This window comes from Gopherus flavomarginatus, chromosome 14 (genome assembly GCF_025201925.1).
Source record: "Gopherus flavomarginatus isolate rGopFla2 chromosome 14, rGopFla2.mat.asm, whole genome shotgun sequence".
Classification (NCBI taxonomy): Eukaryota; Metazoa; Chordata; order Testudines; family Testudinidae; genus Gopherus; species Gopherus flavomarginatus.
In genome coordinates this window covers 10568833-10580344 of record NC_066630.1, presented here as the reverse complement: position 1 = coordinate 10580344, position 11512 = coordinate 10568833, and the positions used below count along the sequence as shown (strand labels likewise).

The following is an 11512-nucleotide window of genomic DNA, read 5'->3' as shown; positions in this document are numbered from 1 at the left end:
AATGTTTAATCCTTTTTACTTTTTATTTTTGGTGGTGTTATTTTGTATAGTTATGAATAGAATTCTGGCGTCATTTGTTTTAATTGTAAGTTTGTCCTATATGTCATGTGTGTGTCTTGTGTCTATGTGTGTGTGTCACGTGACTATTTTTTAAAATTATTTTTATTTTGTTGCAACAAAAGTCAATTTTATACCCTTTTAAAAAAATATATATATATATATATGAGATGTGGTACCACACTATTTAAAAATCATGGTTAGGGTATAATCATAGTATTATTAACACCAATTTTTGTGCAAAGTTCAAAAAGGTTTCAGTTACAAATATATGTACATATATTTCTGCCTCAACAAATAATGCAATTGCAAACAAAAAGAATTCTCTTTTATCAATCAGTTTTGTTTTTTAAGTTTTTTTTTTTAAATTGTTATTCAAAGAAAAAATGTAAGGGAAAACGTTAAGGTAAAGATAATATTAACAAAATGTCAATTTCTTGTTTGGGCTTTTTATAGATTTGTTTGCACTGTTAAATATAGTTATAAAACTGTCATAACCAAAATGTTTTAAAATAACAATTTATGCATAAAGCTAACCAAACAATTTCAACAGGTTTCCACATTTTTAACAGGTTTCCACCTTTGGCTCCCAAACATAGCAAAGCATTTTGAAGGTATACCCTCAAAGTATTTGCATGTATATGTATTTAAAATTTATTTTGGTTTAATGTTATAGTTGGTTTAATTTTATATACTTTTCTTTTGTTGTTGTGTTAATTGGAAGCAATGGTTGTTAAGGTTTGTGCTTCTAAACAGTTAACAAAAGTAAAATTGGTATCACAAGCAAATTAACTCTAAAAGCTTGTTAAAATTATGTTACTAACTCTTTTGCTGTAACAAAGTGTTCAGTAAGGGAAAACAATACACCTTCTCATAAAAAATTGTAAGCATTTATTTTAGCCATTAAGCATTACATTTAGTATTAAATATTAGTAATGCACCCCAAATGAAAATAAATGTCTATACAACAATTGCAAAGGTATAGTTTGTGTTATAAAAGGCTCAGTCCCTATTACATTGTTCTTATTACATTGTAAACAAACTAAGTCAAAACTGTGTATTAAGTTTGTTACTAAAAACAAACAAAAAAACTTTACTGTTGACTAACAAAAGTTGTTTAAGTTGCATCCCACAAACAAAAAATGCCAAAAAGTATCACACCCTAAAAACACCAAATAATAACTGTATACAGTGAAGAAACCCCCAAGCATACAAAAAATAAAATAAAATAAAGTGCTTTATAAATAAAAAACTGGTCAAAATACACTTCTATCTACCATATATGGACAATTAAGTTAACAATCAGCTAAAAACCACTAGCTGAACCAAAAAAACTGTCATTTAATTTCAACTTGGCTACTGTGTAAAAACAACTGTATTCTTGCTGTACTACTGTATTATCATTGTACTGCTGTATTATTGCTGTATTGTATTATTGCTGTACAATATGTACAATGTGTATAACCTTGCTAACCTGTTTAACCAACACATAGGTAAAAATCAACAAACAAATGAAAGCCAACACCATGAAGGCAAGGAAAAAACAAATTGGTAAAAAAATTAAAAAAAAATTAAGTTACACAGTAATTACAAATTGGGTAAACAAATTCCCTTTTAGTACCAGTCATAATTTGGGTCAACGACACTGCATCCTAACTGAGGCACATGTTAGTCAAAATAATCTTGTTTAGTGCCTGGGTACCAATACTAAATCCTAACACAGCAGTATTTAATAAATTGGTTACTGTCTGTTCAGTAGGTTATCTGAAAGACAGCATCCATCTACATCAACTACTGGTGTATCACAAACCAGTTCAACCAATGGAACAAAGAAGCTACCCACTTCTGTTTCCTGCCCAGTAAAGCTTACCCAAGGGTAACAACCAGCAGCAAGGGTAACCTGTAACATAAATAGACCGTACTATGTAGTAGCTAATTACAATATATTTATATATAAAGGCCTCAGTGGTAGTGTCACTACTCCAAATTTCTGTTTTACTTCTCATACGCTGTAGGACACACTATCACAACCCCTATCCCAGTATTTCAAAATACTCAGTCTACTACTAATAATAAGAAAGGTGGTCACTGAAATTGCTCTAATAAAAGTGTGTTTCTACCTGTATCGCCAAAGTAAAAGGGCCAAAGTACACCAGCAGCCTAAAAAAACATGGTTATGCTTGGATATAAGTTGGTGTCATATGTACACATACAAACAATACATATATGCCCATACACACTACAAATATATATGCAATATCCATATAATGCATTAATTATTTGGAAGTGCCTCTAAGGCTCACTCATAATACTACATTTTTATACATAGTAAGGAGTTAAAGCACACTAACTAAATCACACCAAGTAACAAATCTGTTAAAGCACACAGACTAACAAATTTGTTAATAAATTTTTAATAATTATTAAATTGTTATATACATACATAAACTCATATATTACTCATTATATCATACACATACATATATTCATACTCATATAATACCAATATATAAGCCATATATTCTATAATCTCCATTTATATCCTGGGCATAGTTTGTATGTCCCCTCAATAAAATACCAAATAGGCTACTAACCCCCAAGTACTTATGGTCCCGGGCCTAACATTCCCAGGCCACCATAAGGAACTAAAAAATAATTGGATCATAGAATCTGCCTAACAGTCGTACAAGGAAATGTGCAGACTAAAAAAACAAATGGGACATAAGTGTATAAATAATAAAATAAGGTAACCACATAACAGTGTTTAGCCCACTGGATTATCTTTAGTCCATGCATTATGCTTTTCCGGGATGATGGGTAAACATCCTCCCCATAAAAAGACAAAAAGTGGGGGAATGTAGTAAGTGAAGGCCCTGATAAAGGCCCAGTATGAGGCCTGAGGCCTGAACTAAAGTAACGGTCAAAACTTAGCTAAAAAGCAAAGTCAAGCTGGAAGCTGGAAGCCAGCCTGGTTCACAGAAGCTGGCACGGAAAGAGCTGATAATGCATAAACATATATTCACCTAGCATACTGAAGTATAAACACGGTACCAGAACACCTTATACTGAAACATTCCACAGATAAGAAAGAACAGGCCAACGCATCCCAATGACAGGGGCAAAAGGGTAAAATGATGGATAGAGTTGTTTTGATCAAACCAACATGTACAAGGTGAGAGGCGGCACCTTACTACGTAGAAGGGTTGTATCTTGCTACGTAGAGGGATCATACCTCAATACGTCAGGAGTGATGTGTAACTTGTTTGTACTTGTTGAATGCATCCCTGGGGCGATGTCTTTGTCCGGCCGAGGGGGCAGTGGAAAGTCCCGCCACTAACTGAGCCGAGTCCATTGACTGTGGGTACATATTTGTAGTATGCCCTGAGTTAGGCTAAGAAACCTACAGGGAACTATTATTGTATCCAATATGGCAATAAACCTGGCCGACGTGCCTTCGTACCTTACTAGACTCTGTGGTCATTGAGGGTTCTCTTGGGGTCTGCTGTGTCAGCTATCTGCGCAGAGCTGGGGCAGCACACAGAGGAAACACATGCACGCAGCCGAGTGATACCAACAAGGAGAAAGCAGAGCAGAGCACCATACCGGTAGCATCTGACAACACACCTCTGACAACACTCACATCATGGTTTAAAGACTTCAGGTTACAGGGAATCCACCATTCACACTAGTTTAAACCTGCAAGTGACCCATGCCCTAGATCTAGCCTGGTCCTCACAAGTTGCTCCCGGAGGTGACCTCTGTCAATGGAGTCAAAAGGCAATTTCAGGTCAAAAACGGCTGTTAAAATTTTATCTCCGCTGTGGAGCAATATTTATGAATCAAATGAGAAAAAGACCAAAAGAGTTATCAATGGTAGAGTGGCCATTCCTGACATTGGCTTGTTCCTTTGCAAATAAATTACGGTTCTTCACCCACTCCTCTAATCTCTCCAGATACAGATTTTAAAACCCATATCTAAGAGGCTAATTGATCAATAATTCCCAGGATCATTTATTGCCTTTTTTAATAAAGAAAAGCAATGATACTGGTGGACCAACCTGGTGGAAAAATTCCTGTATTATTTATATTAGTAAATTATTTTGTTAACAATGAGGCCCTCCGATCAAAATTGTCCCCATAAACTTCTGTGGAGATAAAATCCTCCCGAGGAGTTTTATTATGATGTGATTGGTTTCTCAAAACTCTTACTTGCCTTGGGGTCTTTCTGGAAAGGGACAACAGGTGGGGTCCATGAAGTTAGACTGTACCATATGGTCGATAGATGGGGTATCATGAAAGGCAAAAAAATATCCCTTCCAATCATGTTGAGGATAAGGGCTTCTTTAGTTACTATAATCATAGCTAGTTACATGTATCATAGGTAGTTGCTACCAGTGTCCAAAATACAGATGAATCTTTTCCTCTGGCCATGAGTTGAAATTCCTTCAATGGGCTCTTTGATTATCCAACTTTTTCTAATTCAGAAATTTTTTTATATTCCCTCCTAAGGAGACCAAATTTCTTAATAAGATTAGGGGAACCATTATTTCAGACAGCCATTGCTACTGAAGGTGTTTCTTACGACTGAAGCAAGTTGAATAAAACAGGATTTTAAAAAAATCTTTTGAAGGATGAAGATCTCTCTTTTAGGTGGTCAGATTACCCTGTTTTTGTTTTAATATAATCTCAGTCAATACTTTGGAGCGCTTGTGATGGATCACTAAGGTCCAAAAGCTGGTTTTTCAAAACTAACAAATCACTGGATATAAATTCTTTCTGATTTTAGTCAATTAATGGATTCCTCTCAATTTGCTTCAAATTTATAGCTTCAAAAATCAGGAGTTTAGATGCAATCTACCAAAATTCGTCTGGGGAAAAATTAGCCAGAGGGCAGAAATTTACTTAAGAGTTGATGATTGCTGTCCAGTTTAAAAACCACTAAAGCACCTGAGAAACAAGACCAATTTAAAATTGCAACTGTGATATTAATCAATCCCATGGCCCCTCTAGAAGAGCTTTAAAATGACCCTCCAAATAATCACTACCTCTACCATTCAAAACTCCATCCAAAATCTATTTAAAATTGTCCTTGAAATAGCAAAGGGGAAGTGAAGGTGAGTAAACCCCATTTACTCAATAGGAGGGAAGATTAAAGATTTCCTTATCCTCAGAACCCACTTGGACATTAATCTCCCAGAAGAACAAAAATAAGAGATTCAAACTCTGTCCATAAAGACTCTTCAGGTAAAGGAGAATCCAGAGGGAGTGGGCAAACAGGCAGGGCTAATGGAATAGCTGTCAGCAAATAATAACGTGGGCCTGAAAATGGGCTACTAGCAGTTAACATGTTAGTTATAACATTTAATCTGGTACAAATGGAAAGTACTTGACCATGTGCCAGTCAATCCCTCAGTGCATGCTTCACAGCCCCTCTAAAAAGGATTCAAAGCCTGATGACTAAATGGATGTGTCCTTAGAAAGTTGAGTACCCTGGAGGAAAACTCAGTCAAATGGAGATAAATAATTCCTAAAAGTTCAAATCCATGAAACAATTTTGAAAGAGGTTTTATCAGAATCTCTATCAATCAGGCCCATCTAGCAATCCACCTCCCTTTCTAGGGCTTCAGCTGAAAAACTGCACCATTGGCTTTGTAGTTAGGCCTAGTTCTCCCAGGATTGTGATCGTCAACCCTCTGGATAGCTTGCAAGTCTGGAACAATATAGGCTAAGGCAGCGGTTCTCAACGAGGATCTGGGGCCCTCTGGGGGACTGTGAGGAGGTTTCAGGGGGACTGCCAAGCAGGGCCAGTGTTAGATTTGCTGGGACCCAGTGCAGAAAGCTGTCTGAAGCCCAGGGCTCCCAGCCCTGCCACCTGGGGCTGAAGCCTGAGCAACTTAGCTTTGTTGGGAACCCCTGTGGTGTGGGGGTCCCAGGCAATTGCCCCGCTTGCTACACCCTAATGCTGGTCCTGGCTTTTATATGCAGAAAAACAGTTGTGGCACTGGCTGGCCATGGAATTTTCATAGCATGTTGGGAGGGGGGCTCAGAAAGGAAAAGGTTGAGAGTCCCCGGGCTAAGGCTAAGCCATTTGGTTTCACCCCATGGGATATTGCCCAACAGGGTTTTCTTGGGAGCACCGGTCATTTACTGTGTTTTTAGATATAGACATTTTTTCGGTTTGTATATTCACAGGTTGTTTTCTTTTCACGTTTTCTATCACATGGTTTTACTAGTTAGGAAGAGCTCTCATATGCCAAGTTTTCTTAACTGCCTACCAGTCTTTAAACTTCACCTCCACTCTTTTTTATGAACCTAAATTAGAGAGCCTTTTTATCCGTGATTCTGGTAAAAAATAAAACACTGCTTGTTCCAGTAATATATATACACATGGGTACTCCCAATGGGCCTGTGACTCAACCTTTTCCCTAGAAACATTTTTTAAAAATTAAGACCATCGACCAGTACTGCTTAGACTGTCTTACTCTTAAATTGGGAGCTTGTCTACATGAGGGGCTTTTAAACCAGATTAAGTCATATTAAACCGATTTGAAAACATTTGCATGCACACAGCACCATTCAATATAGCACACTAACTCTGTATTTATTGGGAACCCTCGAGTCTTCTTTCAAAGTGAACTAAAGCTGTGTTTACACTGTCCCTACAACTCCTCCATATGGATGCCGCAGATGTGAACTAAAAGGTTCCTAGTTTGCATTAATATAGTCCTGGTTGAAGAGGACTACATTAACACAAAATAGAAAGCTTTTAGGTTGCACCCACAATGACCATTCCTGCTAGTTACAATGCAGCATTTTGGTAAGCACAGCTACTCATATCCTTGTAGTCTGAATTGTAGGGCAGTGTACACAAGCCATAACTTTGCTGTGAATTAGTTTGGTCCATTGTATGTGTGCATCCAATATTGCTGCTCACTACTTTGGCAGTCTTCCAACTGCTATGCCACACTGCTTTGCGGGCAACTGTTAGTGACCTGTCTGCTTTTTCCTGCTCTGGTGTCAAATTGACTTGCTGTCTCTACCCCCGTTTAAAAACTGGTACAAGGCCAGGATTCGCGTATAGCAGCATTACTGTGATATAACTCCAAAAGCCCTACAACTTGTGCTGAGCAGCTGCTTGGAGCTGTGCTCAGACTCTGAATCTCATCACTATCTGGGGAGAAGCATTGGTGCAGAAGCTCCTGTAACCAGCCATTGGAATAAAGATCTTTTCATGGACATTGCTAAGCAGATGACCACAAGGGCCCACAACCAAGACACCAAACTGTGCAAGATAAAGAGCAAACAGCTCAGAAGGACTTTCATTTAACCCAGGAAAAAGTGACTTGTTCGTTTTTTGAGGCGCTAGATCAGATTTTGCACAATTAGACAACCACCCAACCCAGGAAGGTTTGGTCCCTGCTGCCTGCTCTCACTCCTCCCTCTCCCTGTCCAAGGAAGACCAGCCAGGATCTCTTTGGGACTCAGGAGTCAGGATCCTGCTGCCAATCAGATAGACAGTGAGCCCAATTCCTGCCATGCAGCAATTGAGCCTGATTCCTGGCCAGAAACCCAGGCTGGGTCTGAGTAGGTAGATCCTCTCAAGAGCTTTGGCATAGAAGTGCCTATTATTACAATTTATTCTTATTATTGTGCTACGCTGCAGTGGAAGCTTCTGTTTGCAGAGCCTTGTGGCTGTAGGCCTTTTAGGCGGATGTGAGTTAAAGCCTTTCTAAGTCTCCAGTCCCTGCCTCCTTTCCTCTCTCCCTCAGCCCATGCTGTCCGTTTGCACCTATTCCTTCTGTCTTCAAAATAGGAGGTGCTCTGGTCACGCAAGCTGCCTCTGTCTCGTGCTAACGCCCTGACTACTGATTGTTTTCTAACCCATGCCACAGAGCTCCTTGCACATTACTGTCTGGTGCTGAAGCCACTTCCACTCTCATTCCGGCTCAGGGCTGCTGCTCGTGGACTCCCAGCTGTTGCAGGTTGGTCTCACCAGCACTAGCTGCAGCTGGTTGGAATTCAGTCCTTCTCTCCCACTGCTACTTTCCCCTTCCCCCTGCTTCAAGGGTTATCACGTATTAACTGTGAAGTGATCTCCAGGAGTTTACTGTCCACTTAGCAATGTAAAGTCTGAGAATGCATTTCTGAGGCCAAAATCTTTCAGAATGAAAATTTAAAAGACTTACATAACCGACCAAAGAGACTTTTTTTTTCTTGAGCTGATAGACTAGTAACATGTAGTTCTCGGCCTTCTAATGTATTGATACCTGGTACCATGGGAGTTATTTCCCATAAGTAAATATTAGCCATTAGAAAAAGGAGACTCAAGGTTGTGTATTTTCAGGTCTTGTCTACTCCTTGTATATGTTCAACTTTATTCCTGTTCTTTCAATACACTAACCCCTGTGTGCACAGGGGCTTCTATTCAGCCAAGTACTTAAGCGCATACTTAACTTTAAGCACGAGTAGTCTCAGTGACTTCAGTGAGGCTACTCACATGCTTAAAGCTAAGCACATGCTTAAATATGTTGCTGAATAGGGGCCAAAGGACTGATCTTAGCACTGGTGTGAGAGGTAGATTGACATTTTATGTGCAAAATCTATCTGCCCAAATGGGTTTTGTGCACATAGGAGTTGCGGTCTTTCAGCTGTTCACAAAGGTGTTATTCCACCCAAATGTAAAGTTGTACATGCACAGCTAGAAGCTGTGGGAAGGCCTGACTCAAAATCAGGCTCTTGTAGACCAAAGACAGATTATCTTTGATTTTAAGAAGTGGTAATTATGCCTTCTTGTATATAGCATAATCAGTTACTGTTTCCTTCAACTAGTAAACCCAAACTAGTAAATGATTTAATATTTTCCCCCACTCATGAATATATTTGCTCACAGATATATTTTTACAGACTTGGTTAATAATACATTTGGTGGGGAAAAAAATCCATCTGATTTCATGCTGGTTTTTATTTTCCAGGAGAAAGTGTTTGGCCAAGAACCTCTCCACGGAGCTTCAAAGAGAGTAAGTCAAGTACCCAAGTCTTAATTTGATTCCAAGATCAGTTTTCATACTTAAAAACCTCTTGTCTGTGACTTCCTGAATTGCTGAGTTCCTTTATTATTATTAATTTCCATTTTAATTTATTTCTAAAGTGCTATTTTACTTGAATATCATACCTTTGTCTAGAGGTTTTTCTGGATTGAGTAAGTGTACAGTAGCAGATTGTATTGGAATTATTCTGTAAATACCTGTTTACTTATGAAACTTTTAGTTAGATATTTATAATCCTGAATTTTTTCTGTTTTGACATAGGGTTCAAAGTAAATTAACGTAAGTTAGTATGGTTGGTTATGAATTAAAAACAAACCTTTAGGCTCATGGTCTTCTAAGGAATAGTGACCTCATCTGAAACATACACTAGATAATAGCCATACATAAACATTTTTATTAGCTTTTAAAAGAATTTATGACAAATAGAAATATCATCTCCTAAAACTAAAGTCCTGAATGGAGAAAAATTACTTGTATCTTTTCTTGGATTCACATGCCACCAAGCTGTACTTTAATACCCAGTAATCTCTCAGACTCTGTCTAGACTAGAAAAAGAAGTGCATCTTAAAATCAAATTAACTGCAAGATTGAAACACCACTTAGCACTTGTAGTAGACACAAATTTAACACCTTTCAAATCATGTTAGCAGGTCCTTGGGGTAATCCCTGTTTATAACATGATTGACCAATATGATTTTAAAAGTGTTAATATGTAGATACAGGTTTAAGAGATGTTTCAATCATTTTAGTTAATTCTGTTTTAGCATACACTTTTTTTTAAATTTAAAAAGACCTTCAAGGTACCCCAGCGTAGATGTTAAATATTTCTTATCTAATTTATTGACTGTCTGACACCTTCATGATGCTGAACACAATTTTGAACAGCATGCACCTGCCAAAACTTGCTTAACATAACTTTTAAAGTTCAGTCCAAGGTTTGGTCTGAAGTTAGTTGACTAGTGCTCATTTGGAATCATATTCTCAGAAACATGAGGCAAACCCCCTCCAATTTCAATCAGCCAAAAACACGGTGATCATATGAATACGGGTATGGAATGTGTCAATATCCAAAGGAACACATTAAATCCAGGAAAGGCAATCTTGTTTAGCTTTGATGTTTCCTTGAGATAAAGTGGGTGATGATAGCATGATGGGAACATAGAAAATATTAAGGTAACATTAGTGCAATGACAGCTGCGTATTTTTGAACTAGAGAGAGTAAACACTACAGGCCTGATTCTCAACATATGCCGGTGTAAATCAGAAGTAAAATCCACTGAAATCAGGCTCCCAAATTCATAGGAAGGACACTCCTGGTTTTAACTATAGTAGAAATGCTTTTTCTATTTAGTGAAACTCCATTTAAGTGTGTCAGACATGTCAAAGTTACATTTTGCCCTAGGCCAGGGCTTGCTACTTCATGTTCATTCATGACTCTGTCAATCATTATCCAACCAGTGTATCAAAGTGGAGCTGAAAGGCAATAAAAATAAGAGGTGAGAAGGGAAAGTGTTCTAGTATTTATACCGGTACCTGAAGCGATTCACATAAACCAGTCTTACATTTTGCAATATTTCTTTCTTACTTTGGGATCCTAAACCAATTCCCCTTTCCCTGCCCCACCCCCTCAGTCAGTTCATATAAAACTCACTCTGCCTTTAGCAACACCTTGCTAGGCTGTTGTCTGTTAGTGCATGAGGTTCTGCCTTCTCTCTAGGAGAATGGACACTTACATTTCTACAGCTGACCCTTCTGTCTTGCTCTGCTTGGGTATGACTGCAGCATTTGGAATAATCACCTTTTACAAAGCCAAGAAGAACCAGGTGGAGAAAAGATGTATATCTGCCCGTGGTCTCCTCCTGCTGTTTTTATTGGAAATACTCTGTTTTGTCATGCTGAAAAGTTACGTAGGCTTAATCCTGTTCTCTATGGCATGTCTCATCTGTAATATTTACGTATCAGTTCAGACAATGTTACCTGTGGACAACAAAGCTGTATTGATCACAGGTAAGAGGGAATATGCAAAGTCTGGGAAGTCAAATCTGCCCCATGAAACAGATATGCTGTACAAATTTGTATAATCTTAAAGGTTATTTACTAAATATCTTGTATTCTTTTTACTCTTTTTATTAATTTTCCCAGAATTCTCTTTCCAGGTAACTAAATGTTCTGAAATCATGTAGGAAAACATTCTTTGTGCTTATTTTATTATTTTTGGTGGCTTTGTTTCTTGAAAAGAAATTTTACAGATAGATTTTCAAGATGCACTGCTAGTTTCTTTAACTCATATTTATTAGTGAAATACATATTATGTTGCTTATGATTTTTAATCTTTTAGAAATAAGATTGTAATGAGTAAATGCATTTTAAATGTTACCAGAATGCAATGCTTTTGTTTACTTCTGGAG

The 11512-nt window shown here is 37.8% G+C and overlaps 1 protein-coding gene across 3 annotated transcripts in view; it reads left to right on the top strand.

The window, feature by feature from the left end:
- Positions 1-629: 629 nt before the first annotated feature.
- Positions 630-11512, top strand: part of HSD17B2 (hydroxysteroid 17-beta dehydrogenase 2) — a 32745-nt gene continuing 21862 nt past the window's right edge. For 2 of the 3 annotated variants that reach the window (XM_050923016.1, XM_050923015.1), the window contains exons 1-3: positions 630-671; positions 9030-9074; positions 10822-11111. In XM_050923016.1, coding sequence (XP_050778973.1) covers positions 10826-11111 — 286 coding nt within the window. In that variant the 5' untranslated portion in view covers positions 630-671; positions 9030-9074; positions 10822-10825. Of the gene's footprint in view, positions 672-9029; positions 9075-10798; positions 11112-11512 lie in introns of those variants that run through there. The other variant, XM_050923014.1, reaches the window with a different exon arrangement.